Source organism: Geotrypetes seraphini, chromosome 5 (genome assembly GCF_902459505.1).
Source record: "Geotrypetes seraphini chromosome 5, aGeoSer1.1, whole genome shotgun sequence".
In the NCBI taxonomy this organism is placed as follows: Eukaryota; Metazoa; Chordata; class Amphibia; order Gymnophiona; family Dermophiidae; genus Geotrypetes; species Geotrypetes seraphini.
The window spans coordinates 174,265,191-174,284,267 of NC_047088.1; the positions used below are offsets into that span (position 1 = coordinate 174,265,191).

Here is a 19,077-nt window from a genome sequence, read left to right on the forward strand (position 1 = left end):
TACTGCTGCCAAAGGAGCTTCTTCCAAGGTTTAAGTCAAGAGGAGTAGAAACACCAAACTCTCACAATTACATAACTAAGTCATACACATTGAAGGTATGCTGTGTAGATGAATGACTTAGTTCACCTTGAATTGTACTTTCAGAGCCTTGTGAAGGAAGATCAGCATCTTTGAACAGACTGTCAAGGATACAGAATTTTATATACTGTTTCTTCCAAATAATACCTACAAAGAAGGTAGGGAGAGTAAAGATACAGTACGTGGTTTGTTTCAACAAGTATGTACGCCAAGAAAGACAGCAGCTTGTCATTTTGAAGCATTATTAGAGTTGTAGCTGAGTAGTGGGAAACAAGTAGAAGAGAGAAATGAAAGAGTAAGACAGCTGCAAGTGGAAAGATTAGCCAGTTTATGTTAGACAGCTCCAATTGCATAGAGTAGTCAAGAGTAACTAATAACAGATTTTGCAGCACTCAACTGGACCTACTTGTGTTGCTATTCTGTAAAACTATTTCACAATTACTTTCAATATGCAGGAGGTACAGTATCAAAGGAAAAATATAGCATAATGCTTTAGGTACAAATAATTTAAATACATGATAGAGATTGCATAGTAGATACAGCTCACATCCACCACATCGTCCAGCCTTCCTCTTTTCTATATAGCAGTTTAACACTGGCACGAAAATTAGAAGGCTTACAGTCCAGCACCACTCAGGCCTATTGCCTAAACAGCACCTGTGAGAGACAACTCCACTTAGTAAACCACTACTACTAAGAGAGTTTGCTGCTGAACACAGCTGGCAGCTGTTTCAGGCCATGGGTGGGGGGGGGGAGATCTGTATGCCGTACAATAGTTCCATTAAATGAACATGTTATCTTCTACAACACGCAGCAGTCAAACATTCTACTATAAAACTCCTGTAAGATAATAAATTATGAACCAAAAAGAGAAGTCTTACATTGAGTCTTGTAATAAGCCTTGATCAATACTGTAGAACTAGGCAAGGTTTCTGCTCTGGTAGAGAGAATATGAATGCTTTAGCAGAAGTTGGAACTACTCTAATATTAAGGCCTACCTGTAGTTAGATCACCAGAATAGCAACAGCACGTATTGAAGCTACCATTGCTGTACACTTGCATATGAAAATTAATGCACAACATACTTGAATTGCACTTATGTTTAGCTAAAATATTCTTCTATGTACAGGTTGAATAGTTTACAAGTGTATTTTTTTTTATACAGTGGAGCACTTCACACTTCAAAATTGCATTTTTTATAAAAATGTAACAGCAGGTGTCCAGAAGCAAAACCAAGCACTATGCTATATAAATAAAAGTTTAGAAATGTGTTTCTAAGGCAGATGAGAGCAGGTCTTTTTCCCTCCACCATTTTTGCTTAGGTATGGTGAATCTCATGCAGCATAAACTCGCGGGGTATGCTAGTTTCTGGCCCATACACTTTAGATGCTCTTCTTTCAAAGGCAGCTACCATTTGCTTCACGACTTCATCAAAAAATACAGCAGCAAGCTGCGAGTGGAGAAGTGAACGAAACTCGAATGAAACCTGTGAACAAATGACAAACACACACCATGCTCTTTTTATATTTTTCAATCATGGTTTTATTAAGGTGATACAACACTATAATCTGAAGGAGTTGTTTTAGAAAACTAGATTGAGAATTATAGGAAGTTTCATTTTCAAGAGCTACTTAGGCTATCCAGTTAACAGCAAAATGGCACGTCCTACTATGAAACAAGGACTACTGCTGTAGAAGACTTTTAGGATAGAGTCTACCACAGAAGCAAAATAGAAGATTAGGTTCTTACCTCGATAATCTTTCTGGTACAGGGTATAGGAATCTGGACTCTAGGTTATATTAGAAACATAGAAAGATGACGGCAGAAAAGGGCTAAGAGAATGACATGGTGACACATTTGCCTGTCCAAGCCCCATTCCTGCAAGCTCTGTCCTCATCTGCACAAGCCTCAAACAGTTTAAAATCATAAGTGTTCGAGGCTTGTGCTGTTAAGGCAGAGTTTATAGGAATGGGACAGTGACAAAACTCACCTGGAAATTGAGTTCCTGCAGGGAAAAATTTGTCCCTATTTCATTCTCTGCTTGTGATGTCACTGGAAGAGTTAAGTATCTCTACCTCCCATCTGCTAGCAAGGGGTTATAACCCAATGGTCTGGCCAGACAATAGCTATTTTTCTTATTGGTGAAGAAAATAAAGAGATTTTATGTTTACCCTGGTATGCTCTTTTCCACTAGATAGGCAAGATATTAGGCTTATTTCCCTTTAGTCGCATGGTTGCAGAAGGAATCCACTCTGGACTTTTCACTCTGCCTCTATAGTACTTTACTGGGCTGTTTAGCTCCCTCTACAGTTAATACCCAAGCACAGAGAGCCACCCAATACACATGAAGTAGAGGCACCTACAGCAACAGGCTCAAACCAACTGTTCTGCTCAATAATTTAAGCGACATTAAAGTTAAATGCCAACACATACTTCAAAAGGAGCCGAGAAACCACTCCCCAATAAACTGAAACATTACAAATTCTTTCCATCCCTCAAAGGCTGACAGGCATCTACGAAACAGCTTGGAGAAGCATAAACAGATTGAAAACTGTAAGCAGGCACAGTAAACACTGGACTGGAGTCTAGAATGTCTCGCCTTAAGAGCTTAAAAGGGTAAGTACATAATCTTTTTCCAGTGAAATAGATGAGACATTCTAGACAGTAGGGACGTACAAAAGTAGCCCCCCAAAAACCTAGGGTAGGCTTGATGCGCCAACTCGTAAAACCAAAGGTGAAGTTCTGTCTTGCCGCCACATCCACTCTGTAGAACTTGGCAAATGTGTGAAGAGAAGACCACGTCACTGGCCTACAAATCTCCACAAGGGAGACAGCTCTAGCTGCGGCCCACAAAGGTGCCACACGTCTGGTAGAATGCACCTTGACGGAAACAAGAGACTGTGTCCCCACAAGAAAGTAAGCTGACGAAATAGCCCTACAGATCCAGCTTGAAATCGTGGCCTTGGAAGTGGGAGCACCCCGCTTAACGGAATGAATCAGCATAATCAAATGGTGAAAGACAGAATTCGTTGGTGTCCTCCAAGTAATGCAGAACTCTGCGCACATCTGTTTCTTCAACAGGCAATCCTGTGACTGGAAACCTGTCAGCTGAAAGTCAGGCAAAAAAACATCCTGATTGACAGGGAAATCAGAAACCACTTTTGGCAAACAGGAAGGACCGTTTAAAGGAAAACCCTATCTCCAAAATACAGAGGAAAGAGTCCCTGCAAGACAAAGCCCACAGTACTGGCACCCGATGTACCCATGTAATGTTGACCAGAAAACCAAAACAAGTCTAAGGCGGTAAAATCTTGAAGGGGCTCAAAAGGAGCTAGGCTACACAATACCTGGTTAAGGTCCCAGAAGGGACAAGGTGCTTAACTGGTGATCGGACACGAAGAGCTCCTTTCAAGAATCTAGTGACATCAGGAAGAGACACCAAGGAAGACAGATGCTTCCAGGATCTAAAACAGGAGAGTCTGGCCCCATGGACTTGAAGAAAAGCCACAATAAGGCCTTTATCAAAATTAGCCTGAAGAAAGGTGAGAATTAGTGAGATCAGACCTGTGCACACGATATCAGACCTGTGCACATGATATCCCCTTAGAGCTCGTCTCTTCCTTAAAAATCTTAGGTGTCATCATCGACAATAAACTTTCATATCATGAATATATAAGCAATACGGTTAAAACATGTTTTTTCAAATTGCGTCTGATACGTTTGATTTCAAAATTTCTTGAGCCCAAATCCATCAATATACTAATTCATCCATTGATCATAGCTAAAATCAATTACTGTAATTCCCTTTTACTCAATATTTCGCAAAAAGAAAAAAGACGACTCCAAATAATTCAAAACACGGCGGTTAAACTGATCTACAATGCTAAAAAATATGACCATGTCACTCCCTTGATGACTGAATCCCATTGGCTCCCTATAAGCCATTGCATCACTTTTAAAATACTACTTCTAGTATTTAAATCCCTAACATACAATGAACCTCAATTCATAACCAGATTGCTTACTCCCTATAACACCTCCCGGTCTCTCCGTTCAACTTCTCATAGTCTTCTTACAGTTACATCCCTGAAAATTATAGGCACCAGAAGACAGGATATGTTTTCGGTAATGGCCCCCCAACTGTGGAACTCTATACCACAATACATCAGAGATAAAAAAGATCTCTCATCCTTTAAAAAAATCCTAAAAACGTATCTTTTTAAAGATGCTTTCAGCATATCTCTCACTGACCTGAAAGCATAAGCTTACTTTTCTTTTTTTTATTCTTTAACATTTTTGAATTTTTTATCCTTCCTCTCGTTTACTTTCCCATTGTTTTTCAACTCTAACAAAGAATTGTAACTTTCCCCCCTACCCCCCATGATTCATATTAGTCTTATTTCGTAAGTCTGAAATTATTTTAATATATTCACTACCCTTCTCTTATAAATTGTACATCACTTAGGAAATTAAATAAGTGATTCATCAAACACTAATAAAAACTTGAAACTTGAAAACTTGAAACTTATGGAATGCCTTCCATGTGTGTAGTGTAAGCAGACACTGCAGACAATTATGTAGACTTCAGAAGATCAGAAGAGTATCAACAACCAGGGCAGACTATTCTGTCGATCTAAGGCTGTTGTTCAAAAGCCAGCCGTAAGAACATAGTGAACCGAATCCTCCATGGATACTAGACCCTGCATGACAAAATCTGGGTAGGCGTTCAGCCGAAGGCTGCGACCTCTGCGCAGGCACAGCAAGTCTGCATACCATGAACTGCGAGGCTAATCTGGAGCCACCAGAATGCCATCGCCTGGAAGAGCTATGATCCTCTGAAGGACTCTGTTCCTCCTTGGCAGATGTTTGGCAAACATACTGGAGAATCTCTAGAGGCCACAGCTGCACCAGAGTGAGTGTTCAGCCCCTTGCTTCAGGACTCAAATTATTAAATGAAAAAGCAATCTGCTTTGTTTCTCGCCATGGCCCCGAGGTTGAAGCGGGGTCTTCCTCAGCGCTCCACTATCTCTTGGAACACCTCCAGGGACAGGACGCACTCACCTGGATCCAGAGTCTTGTCTGCTTGAACACCGTCTAGTCCCGCAGACAGCGCTAGGACATGATGCTCCATTCAATGAAAAGGAAGATGGGCTGCTTAAGCCAAGAAGAGTGCTCTTGATTTCTCCCTGGCGAATAACAGCAGCTACTGTTGTTGCATTATTGGAGAAAACTCAGACTGCTTGGCCTTTCAGCATCTTCTGTAATCCCATCAGAGCTAGCTGAATGACTCTAGGCTCCAACTGGATGATTGACCACTTTCGCTGAGAGGGTGTCCAACTCCCCTGAATAGTACAATGATTGCAATGAACTCCCCAGCCCCGAAGGCTGGCATCTGTCATCAACACAATCCAGGAGGCAAAGTGTACTAGAACGCCAAAACAGAGCAATTGTGGGAAAAGCTCTGAGGCCATGCTTGCTCAGCTTCCAGAGCCCAAGGTAGACTGGTCTGCAAGGCATCCCTGTGCAGAACCTGGTGAGAGAGCAAAACATGTTGTAGAGGACATATGTGCGCCTTCGCCCAAGGAAACACATTCAGCATGACAACCATTGATCCCAGAACCTGAAGTTAATCCCATGACAGAAGGAAAGAAAGCTGAGCACACCGTTTCTGCCAGCGGGTACTGGTAGAGACATGGCTCTCTGCTGGGTTGAAAGGAACTCCCAGGTAGCCGAGTGAGTGTGTAGGCGTCAGTTCATTTGTCTTTTTTTTTTTTCATGTTTTGAATCTGACAATCCAACCCATGTCTTCCAGCACATGGAGCACCCGCCCCAACATGCGGCATCTCTTGGCCAACGAGGGAGCTCTGATCAACCAGCCCTCTAAATAAGGGTGCACCTGGAGACTCATCTGCCGCAGGTAAGCCTCCACCACTGCCATCACCTTAGTGAATGTCCAGGGCGCTGAAGCCAGTCCAAGGGGCAGGGTTGAGAACTGATAATGCTGTTCCAACATGAACCCACAAAACTTAGCAGTGGGCCAGAAAAATAGGAATGTGAAAGCACGCCTCTAAGATCCAGACAGACAAGAAACTGTCCTGGAGTCACTGCTGCAATGACTGAACTTACAGTCTCCATTCGAAATTGTGGAATCTTCAGAGCCACAGTCACATGCTGAAGATCCAGAATAGGCCTCCACTCTTCAGAACCTTTCTTTGGCAATACTGGGTCCATAGCTTAAATATCCAGCAAGCACTGACCAGTGGTCAGAATCCCAAGCACTTCGTCTAGGCAATCTGTGCAGAGCTCACTAACCAATCTGTCAAAGGTCGAGCAAATTCCATTTTGTTACCTGATCCAAAGTCCAAGACCCACTGGTTGGATGTATTGCGCATCCAGATAGGCAAAAATATTTTGAGATGGCCCCCTATCTGCAGCGGGGCATCCCTTGATCTGGCACCATTGTGTCACTTGCGCATGGTTGGAAGTGCTGGGTACCATGAGATCAGAACGACCAGAACCCCAGGAGGGCCAGGTCTGCTCTCAGGCTGAGTTGTAGGGCAACGGTCCAGTCTAGAATCCATAAAGTCGTCCAGATCTCTGCAATCAATCACAGCTCCTGAAAAGGCAGCCCAGTCAAAGGAGCCTAGGAAGTGAAAACAGCAGCTGAATGTGGGCAGAGATGGATTACTCCGACACCCGAGTTAAACTCGCATAAGAGCATACAATACATCTGGCATATAAACTGCGCCCACCCCAAAAAAAAAAAAATAAATATTGACGAGGGAACCATTGCCTCACTTTCCAGAGTGCACTTTTGAATCAGACATGCACAAGTTACACAAGACGTCACCAAAGCAGCTTTAATGCCTAATGCAACTGCGTCAAAGAGCTTCCTGATGACCAACTCCACACTGTATTCCTGTATATCTTCTAATACTAAACCACCCACATTGGGGGGGGGAGAGGTACATTTTGTCACCTGTGTCACCAAAAATCCATCCTGAGCTGATCAAAAGTTGCTGACAATCCCAAGCCATAAAATCCCAGCATGGCATAGCTCTAGTAAAAGTCAGAGCACTTTCCGGAGAATTAATCTGCTCCGAGACCAGAATGCACATATCAGGGTACTTAGGCAAAGGTAGCAAGTATATACCACAAAGCCAGAAGGAAGATGTGGCTGGAGCCAGCTGAGTGACCAAAAAGACCTCCTGTAAAGATTCTGAAAGAAGGTCTGGCAAAGCCACAAATTCAAATAGGCTCATGCTTGTGAGAGAATTTCCAGGCTCCCAAAAACCCAGAGGGATCCACAGATCCAGCACACAATCCTTCATCTCCCGTCACCAGAAGCACTGCAGTGTCAGGTAGCACAAGCATAGTGGCAGGGTGAGTCTAGGACGTGTCAAAGGAGTAACGCCACCAAGACACACCATGTAGGCAGATTGGAACTACAAAGGGGGAGAACACTGTGGTCCGAAATCCAGAGTGCAAAACTTTCAAAAATGTTGAAAAGGTGCCCAGCTCCTGAGCACTGTTCTTTTCCTTGGAAAGAAGGATTACAATTAGTTTCACCTATATCCATCGATAACTCTCCACTTGAATCTACTTTAACAACAAAAATCCTATCAACAATAAAAACTTACAAATCATCCCCAAATTAGTGCCCTGGTCAAAAACTACTTTTATAAGCTCAGGATGATTCGATCCTTAGTTCCTCTTCTGGTCCCTAATTTTCTCAATATTTTAATTAATTCTCTCATTATATCAAAAATCGATTATTGAAATTCACTTTATAAAGGGCTGAGTCAAAAAGATATTAGGCATCTCAAACTGGTTCAAAATACAGCCATTAAAATTATTACGAACTCAAAAAGATTTGATCATAACCCTACATTGCTAAAGAATGCACACTGGCTACCCATTCCGCACCGAATTACATATAAAATTGCCTTGTTAACTTTCAAAACTCAAGACTAATGCCCCTGCTTTCATAGATAGGCTCTTAATACCATACGATCCCCCCAGAACTTTAAGGTCCGCCTTGCAACATACTCTCAATGTCCCTTCACTAAAAATAATCAGCACCCATCATGCTACCATCTTTTCAGTCACTGCTCCCTCAATTTGGAACTCTTCTATTATATATTAGAGCAGAACAAAAACTTGGATAATTCAAGAGTAGTTTAAAATGCTTTCTTTTTAAAGATGCCTATGATTGAGTTATCCTTTCTTTTATTCTTGAAACTAATTCCTACCTTTTCATATCCCATTGTTTTTATCCTTTTTGCATTCTTTGCTTATAAATTGTAGTTCTCCCGCCTTTCCTCTTGTTTACACTGCCCTTTCCCAATCAAGTTTGTCTGTTATATAAAGATTTTGTCTATTATCTGTTGGTTGCTCCCCCAGCTTATTTATAGCATTTTATTGTATAACGCTTTGAATGTAATGATAAGCGTTTAATCAAAATTTTAATAAACTATGAAACTAAACAGAGCTTTTCTGAAGCTGCGTAGGATCTGCAACCTAGTGGAAGGAATTACCAGCCGTACTGAGCCCTGAAATTCATGAAAGCCACCCCACAGGGCTAGTTGGATGACTAAGCTCTCCCACAGGGGAGAGACTAAGCTGGATGCTGCAGCCCCCCCCCCCCCCAATCACACACACACATAGTGCAAAAACACTATAAAAGTGCTAAAATTACGCAATCCTGGCAAGAATCCACAAGAGAGCCCAAGGACTCCATCCCAGCAAGTTTCCAGGCAAAATTTGTAGTTTTGAAGAAGCAGGGAGCTTTTTTTAAAAAAAAAAAATCACTGAAAATGCAAGATGGCTGCCGTCAAAATTCACAACAATCGCAATATTTTTCACATTTCCCAAACTCAAAAAACAGCAATTTTAAGATTTTTCAGGAGGGGGACATTCAGAAACACTCAAAACCCCACTTTTCAAACCTCCCCTGATGTCTCTCACAGGCTGTCAACCTCACTGTGTGACCTGAGAGGATCAGTTAGAAGTGCTGCAAGCCTGCTTTAATCTCTCTCACAGTAGCTGGATGAGAATAATAACTGCCACAATGCTGGGAATGCTCCTACAAAGCTGATCTTTTGGATGCCAGTCAGACTCCAATTTTTGACTATACCTCCACCCTTGCGGACCATCGTATACGCACCAGAATGAGCGGAGGCATGACAACACAGCCGGCACCCTGAGAGACACTGCTGAGCCTTCTAATGGTGACTAACAGCCTGAGCTCAACCCCTGCTTAACAGAATACATAGTAACATAGTAGATGACAGCAGATAAAGACCCGAATGGTCCATCCAGTCTGCCCAACCTGATTCAATTTAAATTTTTTAAATTTGAGACTACCTCAGGGACAGCCCTGGGCTCCAGAGAAAACTATGCAGGCTGGCCAACAGGTACCCAGAGGGATCGGCCTGTCAACTACAGACTGAAATCTATGAATTCTCAAGCAGGCAGAGCTTTAAAAATCGCTCCAAGTACTAAATTACCCAAAAAAGGGACAAAATTACATCAAATTAAAACAATAAAAAGGGGAGAAAGAACATACAACTGCATCCATGAGTGCAGAAGGAAAAAAAAAACAACTGTAGAGGGAGCTACTGTAGAGGGAGCTAAATAGCCCAGTGACTTACTATAGAGGCACGGTGAAAAATCTGGAGTGGATTCCTTCTGCAACCACACAGCTAAAGGGAAATAACCCTACTGTCTAGAATGTCACACCTATTGCATTGGAAATATCATATTTCATGAACAGTATTTGCTCTTAAGTAGTTCAATGGCCACTTTTGTGCATGTCAGTGATATTCCTTTTTTTTAAAAAAAAAAAAGTTGTGGTCAGCACAGAAACTCTAATGCAAGACTAAAGAATTGGTTAGAGCAGACACTGATGTATCAATGTGCTCGTCAGAGATGAAGTAGCTGTATTATAAACAAAAGCAATTCAGCATGGTAAAGTGCCTAACTACTTGTTATATGCATCATGCTCTCAAAAACTACATTGCAGACATTTCCTTAAAATCATAATGCAAAATCAGTGAAATGAAAATACAAGTTTTGGTACTTTCTTCATTCTTTACAATCCCTTTTATCAAATTTAGATTAAAGTGAATTTAATGATCATAGCAACATAGCCTGCACTTGCTCACCAACTTTCCAGGCTGTGAGCTTTGAATATTCTCTATCTTGTCTACAGGAAATGTATGGCTCCAATCTGAGAGCTAAAAAGATGTTCATTCTGCTGTGTTGCGTGTGTCTTCTCTTGGATGGGGATCAGTTTCACTATGCTAACTTTCCAATGAAGAATTAGACTTTAGGGAGTTACACTTACTGAAAAGTCCAAAGTGCATGTCCTAGGGTACCCTGGGATTCCTGGGCTGAAACGCCAAACTGTTTCCAGGTGATTAAACAGCTTCCCATCTGTGCAAGATGCCTGGAATATAATTTTAAAAAGTGATATGTAATTACAAACTGTTAGTTTTTCTTCTAACATTTCCCCCTTGGATACTGTCCATTCTGTTGGCACAACAGGTCAGATTTTACAATCACAGCATAAAATAGGAAAAACTCAGATGCCTGAAGATATGAACTAAGGCAGCACATCAATTAAATTTTAAATTGCAAGATTAATCAAATAAAGTGATCTCTCATGTTTTTTCTTGTACCATGCAAAATAGACAGCAGATGTAAGTTCTTAAAAATGAGAAATTTCAGTTACTAAAAAATAAAATTATTTCTTAATTTTGGTGGTTTTTCTAATCTTGTTCACTGTTTCTGCCTCTCCTCCCTTCTCTCCCCCCTAAGGGCACCATTTTCCTCCCTTCTCTTGCCCTACCACTTTGCCCCAGAAGAAGTTACAGTACTGATGAACTGGTCAATGACCTAATGACTGGATTACTTGCTCAATGATTCAAAGCAAATATAAAATTTAGTGGTCCTGTTATACACAGGCATATTAGGATTTAAAAAAAAAGTTGAAATCTATGTGAGAACAAGCTAGCAAAATTTCTGTAAGGAGAGCAAAATTGGAGGAGAAAGACAGACTTATGGATAAGCTCGACACAGTGACATACTTACATGCAAGTGTGAAATAAAGAGTTGTACTGATGTGGGACAATTCTGCCTATTAGTATGTATTATTGGAGAAGAATGACTGGCTCTGTTCTTAGGAGGTTCTTCTCCAATAATATATACTAACATAGTAAATGATGGCAGATAAAGGTGTGAATAGTCTATCCAGTCTGGCCAACAGTTACACTCATTATAAAGTCATCTGGCCAACAGTTACACTCATTATAAAGTCATCCTTAGATTGAATTGTTCTTTTTTCTTTCTTTTTTTTTTTTTAATTTCTTTATTCAGTTTTGCATATCACAACAAGTGCATCAATAAATTTCATATGATCTTATAAATACACACTTGATTTTCCTTCATGTAACACTTTAAGTACACCGTATCATTCTTATATTCATATTCTATAATATTTTAAATAATATGTAATACGTTTAATATTACATTACATTAGGGACTTCTATTCCGCCTATACCTTGCAGTTCAAGGCGGATTACAAAAGAGTTAACTGGACATTTCCAGTGAAGTTACAACAGTTTTGTTTTGTTTTTGGGTTTTTTTGGTTACAAGGGAGGAGAGGTAGCTGGATTAATTCCGGAAGAACTTGCAAATTGGATATTAAATTGACTGTACGTTACTGTGTGATATAACAAATAGATTACAGTTAGAGTACAAATAAGATTACGTTACATTTCAGGGATCTGAATACTTGGTTGATGTTTTGGGGAGGAAGAGATTATTTAAGTGGAGGTTTTGGGGGAGAATGTATCTAGGAGGAGGGGGAAGGGTTGGGTTAAGATATCTGGATAAATTTTTTGAAAAGTAGGGTTTTGATTTCTTTTTGAAAAGTTTTGAAGTCGCCCGTTGCCGTCAACAGGTTGGAGATGGAGTGGTTAAGTTTTGCTGCTTGCGTCACCAGAAGGTTATCAAACATCTTTTTGCGCTGAGTGCCCTTGAGTGGAGGGAAGGCAAAAGGGTTCGGAGTTCTTCTTTGTCTTGAGGTGAGGATCTGGTTTAGGCGGTTGTTTAGATAGGGGGGGGAGGGCGGAGCCGTTTAATGCTTTGAATAATAGACAGTAGAATTTGAATTGAATTCTTGCTTGCATAGGTAGCCAGTGAGAGTCTAAGAAGGCAGTTGTAATATGATCATATTTTCTCAGGGAGTAGATCAGTCTGAGGGCAGTGTTTTGTACAGTCTGAAGTTGTTTTAGTATGTTGGGAGGACAAGGTAGATAGAGGGAATTGCAATAGTCCAGTAGACCTAAGACTAGGGATTGGACAATTAGCCTGAATTGTGCTGGGTCGAAGAATTTTCTTATTTTACATAGATTTCTCATAATTAAAAAAGCTTTCTGGGATGTTTTATTGATTTGGGACTGCATTGTGCAGCATCTGTCTATCATTACTCCTAGGAGTTTGAGTTCGGGCTTTATTGGGTATTTGGTGTTTTTAATTTTCAGTTCTGTAATGGTGGGAGTTTTGGCCTTTTCGAGCAGAAGGAATTTTGTTTTATCTGAGTTTAGTTTCAGTTTGTGGTCTACCATCCATTTTTCCACTGCATCTAGGGTTATTTCCAGTTTTGCTGTAGTGGTGGGCTCTGATGGGTCGAAGAGGTGATGTCGTCTGCGTAGCTGAAGGATGTAACATTTAAGTTATCAAAAGTGGCTCCAAGGTAGGAAATAAAGAGGTTGAAGAGCGTAGGTGATAGAGGTGATCCTTGTGGAACTCCGCATGGGTTGGACCATGGTTCTGATTTGATATTATTGGACTTTACCCTGTAGGTTCTTGATTTGAGGAATCCTTGGAACCAATTGTAGACCTTGCCTGAGATCCCAATGGCGTCAAGTATCTGTAGCAGTATGGAGTGGTCGACCAGGTCAAATGCTGCGGAGAGGTCAAGTTGGATTAGCATCATCTTTTTGCCTTTGCTAATTTGCTGTCGAGCTGTGTCTTGTAGTGTTACAAGTAGTGTTTCTGTGCTGTGGTTGGTTCAAAATCCTGATTGTGAGGGGTGAAGTAGGTTATGGTCTTCCAGGTAGTTGGTGAGGTATTGTGCAACTAGACCTTCTATTATTTTAACGTATATTGGTATTGAAGCGATTGGTCTGTAGTTGGAGGGGTTATCGATTGGGCCTTTGTGGTCTTTCATGATTGGGGTGATTATGATCTCTCCAAGGTCTTGAGGGAATTGACCTTCTGTTAATGTGGTTTGAATCCATAGCATGAGGTTGGCTCTGAATGTGGTGGAGGAGTTTGATAACAGGTAGGTGGGGCAGTTATTTAGGTCGCAAGAAGCATGGCTGTATTTTTTGTAGAGCCGATTCATATCTGACCAATGTAATATGGGGAAGACTGTCCAGCTTCTGTCTGCGGTGATGGCTTCTCCTGGTGAAGGGTTTGTTGTTATCTTGTCAAGGTGGGTGTGAGTATTGTTGAATGCGGTTCTGATCTTGGTGATCTTATTTTTGAAATGGTCTGCTAGTTGGATAGCTGTCGGTGGGTGGTTTCCTTGTGTAGCTAGGTGAAATTTACCAAAATAACCTTTATTCTTTGATATTATTGGGTGGTAGACTGTAGAAGTTTGTCCGGAACTAATGGAGTTACTGTCGAAACTCAATACCTTGGATTCCAACTACTAGAGCTGCCATCAAAACTCACTCCAGCCTATGTAAACCATCAAATCATTTGTGTGACACAGACTGTAAAAGTCCACCCAGCACCTTCCTCGTATTCTAAATTACTGAAGTTCCCATCTAAGCCCTCCTCAGCCCATCCTAAACCGAAGTGCCATATACAGGGCACATACTGTGCAAGTCTGCCTAGTACCAGCCTTTGTTGTTCAATTAATGCTATTCATTTTCAAAATGGAGATACCCTGTGTTCGTCCTACGCTTTTTTGAATTCCATCACTGTTTTCTTCTCCACCACCTCCCTTGGGAGGGCATATCAGGCATCAACCACCCTCTCTGTGAAAAATAATTTCCTAACATTACTCCTAAGTCTGCTACCTCGCAACCTCAATTTATGCCCTCTAGTTTTACCTTTGTCCCTTCTCTGAAAAAGAATTGGTTCTATATTAATATTTTTCAAGTATTTGAATATCTGTATCATATTACCCCTATACTTCCTCTCCTCTAAGAGTATATATATTCTTTTTGTACATCTTTTGGCTCTAACCCAGTGGTAGGCAACTCCAGTCCGAGGGCCGGAATCCAGTCGGGTTTTCAGGATTTCCCCAATGAATATGCATAAGATTTATTTGCAATTATGTAGTAGCACAGTTTTGTTTTATCCCAAGACAACTAATCTATATAATAAGTCAAAGGGAGACATACATCTAAGACACCCTTTTGTATCCTGGAATATTGGTACGTTATTACCCCGATCCTCAGCGGCACCACTTGGAACTCAAACCATTCTCATTGTTCCAAGCTTTACGTGTCAGATCGTCACTGGATCGTTTTACGTTATAACCTTATTCCTTTTTTTTAGCTTTTTTTTCTTTTTTTTGAAACTATTCACATTATTTCAAAATTATTGTCATGAAGAATTTTTATCATGAAAAATTTTTTTTAAGCATGTTACTTAGCTTAGTTCTGTGGTCTCTGGCAGGGGGTTAACACCGACATGTTTCGCATTCAAGCTTTATCAAGGAACCCCTATCGGACATAAAATAAATTATGTCTATCAGAATAGTAACAAGAACAATTCATCATGTAGAGATAGCAGTATAGGACATCTAACTTCATAAGACCTAAATCTGCTAAACATGTCTTACCTCCATATATTTATATGGAGGTAAGACATGTTTAGCAGATTTAGGTATTTATATGGAGGTAAGACATGTTTAGCAGATTTAGGTCTTATGAAGTTAGATGTCCTATACTGCTATCTCTACATGATGAATTGTTCTTGTTACTATTCTGATAGACATAATTTATTTTATGTCCGATAGAGGTTCCTTGATAAAGCTTGAATGCGAAACATGTCGGTGTTAACCCCCTGCCAGAGACCACAGAACTAAGCTAAGTAACATGCTTAAAAAAAATTTTTCATGATAAAAATTCTTCATGACAATAATTTTGAAATAATGTGAATAGTTTCAAAAAAAAGAAAAAAAAGCTAAAAAAAAGGAATAAGGTTATAACGTAAAACGATCCAGTGACGATCTGACACGTAAAGCTTGGAACAATGAGAATGGTTTGAGTTCCAAGTGGTGCCGCTGAGGATCGGGGTAATAACGTACCAATATTCCAGGATACAAAAGGGTGTCTTAGATGTATGTCTCCCTTTGACTTATTATAAGATTTATTTGCATGCACTGCTTTCAATGCATATTCATTGGAGAAATCCTGAAAACCCAACTGGATTTGTCCACCTCTGCTCTAACCCCTACTATTTTTGTCACTTTCCTCTGGACTGCTTCAAAAGTCTTCTTATATCCTTAGCCAGATATAGCCTCCAAAACTGAACACAATACTACAAGTGGGGCCTCACCAACAACTTGTACAGGGACATCAACACCTCCTTTCTTCAACTGGTTTCGCCTTTTTCTATACAGCCTAGCATCCTTCTGGTTTGTCACACTGTTTTGTCACCTTCAGATTTTCAGATACTACCACCTCAAGGTCCCTCTCCCCATCTGTGCATATCAGCCTCTCACCTCCCAGCACATACGGCTCCCTTGGATTTCTACTCCCCAAATGCATCACGCTGCGTTTCAATGCAAAATATTAGACTATTCTTCCAACTTTTGCAGAAATGTTTTCCACTCCCTCTGGGATTGTACATTCTGTTACAAATCTTGGTATAATCCACATAAAGGCAAAACTTATCTTCTAATCCTTCAGCAATGTCGCAGGGAAATGTCCAATCTCGAAAAAAATCATCCAAAATGTGGGTTTTTTTGAAAATGGCCTACCTGTACGTTCAGGAGTTTAAATCGCCCAGACCACCACTACATCTACCTTTAAGCCTTATTCTCGGAGAAAAAAAATAAATCACCCAAGTCCCAAATGTCCAAAACAAGACCTTTTAGGAGTGGAAGGGATCAGCCCTTGCCTAAAAGCACGATTCTCTAACCAGCGTCTGTCATAAGCACTAGTTAGAAAATCATGGAACCATCCTTCTCCAACCCCCCCCCCCCCCAAACAATCATGGCAGGAGAAATGCCCAATCTCTCCTGGCCAGCACCCTCCACGACCCCCCCCCCCCCCCGGAATGATCGCAACAGCAGAGATGCCCAATCTCTCCTGCTTTGCACTCGCTGCGATCCTCCAAAATCATCGTGGCAGAAGGGATGCCCAATTCCTCCTACCACGATCCCCCGCAACCTTCCTGCAAGCACCGCCAGCAGGAGGGATGCCCAATCCGCCCTGCTGGAATACCCCAACCCCCCCTAAGTTAGGCCGCCTGACCCCCACCCCAGCTGGAAACCCCCCCCACCGCACCTTATGTAGTTGGCCGGCTGGAGGGACTCTTCCAGTCTCCGGCTGGCAGGCCTACCTTCACCAAGATGGCGGGCCTTCCCCTTCCCAGTGCATCGTAGGATGGACCGAGGAGGAGCCTAAGGCCCCTCCCATAGGAAGGGCCTTAGGCACCTAGGCCAACCGGAATCTTAGACCTGACTCCGAGTGCATTCTGGGATGCACTAGGAGTGGCCTAAGTTTCCGATTGGCCAGATACCTTAGGCCGTCCCGCCCAACGAGGGCTCCCTTAGGTCATCCCACAATGCACCAGGAAGGGTAAGGCCCGCCATTTTGGTGAAGGCAGGCTTGCCAGCCAGAAGCTAGAAGTGTCTCTCCGGCTAGCTAACTACAAAAGGTAGGGGGGGGGTCCAGCTAAGTTGGGGAGTGGATGGGGGTCAGGCGGCCTACCTTGGCAGGGAGGGGTTTGGAGTGTTCCGGCAGGAGGGAATGGGCATCGCTCTTGCCGGGGAAGATTGCAGCAGGTTCGGGAAGGAGGGATTGGGTATCCCTCCTGCCGGCAGTTGTTTGGGGGGGGGAAGGGGGGTGAATGGGTTGCCTGGCCTGCTGAACTGATTGCAGCAGCTACGATCAGCTCAGCAGCCCAATTCAGAACTTATACCTGTTTGACTTGGTCTAAGTCAAAATGTATAAGTTCCGTCCAGGCAACCTGTTAAACTTTTCAATTATGGCTGCCGGACGACTAAGTCTAGGTCGGCTCACATCCCGCTCACCTCCCACCCTATCCACTCCTCCAAAAATGCCCCTTTTCGCTCTGGGCACACAAGAGGTAGTGACAAGGCCTAAGCTGGTTTTAGATACATCTAAAACCCTGTTTGATATCGGTACTTGGATGACCTGCTTTTTGATCATCCAAGTGCCGTTTTAGGTGGGTTTTTAGACATATTTTCTTTGATGCACCTCATAATACATTACTACTACTACTAATCATTTCTACAGCGCTACTAGACATACACACATAGCCACAAGCCACTGGGCTCTTAATACTGAAATCTTTATTAAATAAAGTGGGAGAAGTAGGCAAGTAATATAAGAAAGATTACCTTAACCAAATGTGGTCTCACTAGAGTAACTACCGATGTATACCTCTCCACCATAGGAGGGAATCCTATTTCTAAATGTGCTTTGCAGTATCCAGCTCGCTTGGATAGTATTTCAGATTTTTTGCACCAAGGTACAAAAAGTTTGTATTCTTCCACAACTGCCACCACCTCATATATTTCCTGCATAGAGTATCTGAAAAGAAAAACACAGTGCAGTTAAATCTGCACAGCCTACTGCCTCTTTTTATTTTAAGCAACTTTTTGGGTTTTGCCTAAGCTACAATACAACAGCAACCAGAAAACAAAAGCACTAAGGAATCAGTTGTAGTTTGCAGTTTATTGGTAGCACAGTTAACCATGTCATATTTGGTTACAATTATGCACATATAGAAACATTAAGTTTAAGAAGTTAATTTATCTTATTGGGGGGGTGTCCAGGCCATCAAAAGAAAAACACTAAAAATAAGTCAAGACACCAAACATGACAAAGCAGATCACAATCAACTGGAGACAACTAAAATAAGTGCTAACATTTTAACTACACTGCTGTGTTTTCCCCAGGACCTTTTGAATGACTGCACCACCCAGCTGATTTTATTGACCACAGGGCAAGGCAGATTAGCCTATTTTTCTGCCCCTGCTGGTCACTCTCTGCTCCATCCTCCTGGAGTCCAGAATCTGTCTCTCCTCCTTGTTCAAAAAGATTAAATTTGCTTTCATATCTGCAACCTCAGTTCTTACCACAAACTACATCTGGCCTTTCTGGGCCTTCCTTCTGCTGCAGGAAAGGGAAGATTAGGTTATTAACTTGGTAATCTTTTTTTCTGGCAGAATAGCATACGAGGCCAAACTAGCGGGTTTGTACATCTTCTCCCGCAAGGACTTGCAGAAGGCTGGTGGTAGCAGCAATGTACTAGAACAAAGCTGGGATTCAAATACATCCTTACTTGGATGACTGGCTTATCAGATTGGCATCCAGGAAGGAGAGATTCAAAGCTGTGACACAGGTATTTCAGCTGTTACAGGACTTGGGCTGATCCGATACCACTACAGATCTTTCCATCTCTGCTCACTCTGAGTCAAGGGTCCATGTTATATCCCAACCTGCAGTCTCTACACTTGACAGCTTGGTACTTTTCGGTATAACTTCAACAGACTTTCATCTCTCTGATCCTTTTCAAGCTATTATTGCTGCATCCTGAAAATTATCTACACAGCAATTATATCAGCAGAAGTGGACACATTTTACCTCCTGGTGCTCTCTTCATCACCAAGAACCTTCATCCTCTTCCCTTCACTTCCTTTTAGTTCTTGTTCTTGATTACATTCTCCATCTTTCCACTTCTGGCCTATATGAGATCATATTATATTTACTGAGGGCT

The 19,077-nt window shown here is 41.7% G+C and overlaps 1 protein-coding gene across 1 annotated transcript in view; it reads right to left on the reverse strand.

Annotated features, from left to right (window-relative positions):
* Nucleotides 1–383: 383 nt before the first annotated feature.
* Nucleotides 384–19,077, reverse strand: part of COQ10B (coenzyme Q10B) — a 57,320-nt gene continuing 38,626 nt past the window's right edge. Inside the window, exons 3-5 of the mRNA XM_033944933.1 lie at nt 17,696–17,888; nt 10,427–10,528; nt 384–1,564 (exon numbers count right to left, since the gene is read on the reverse strand). Of these exons, the coding sequence (XP_033800824.1) occupies nt 1,397–1,564; nt 10,427–10,528; nt 17,696–17,888 (463 nt within the window). The 3' untranslated portion in view covers nt 384–1,396. The remainder of the gene's footprint in view (nt 1,565–10,426; nt 10,529–17,695; nt 17,889–19,077) is intronic.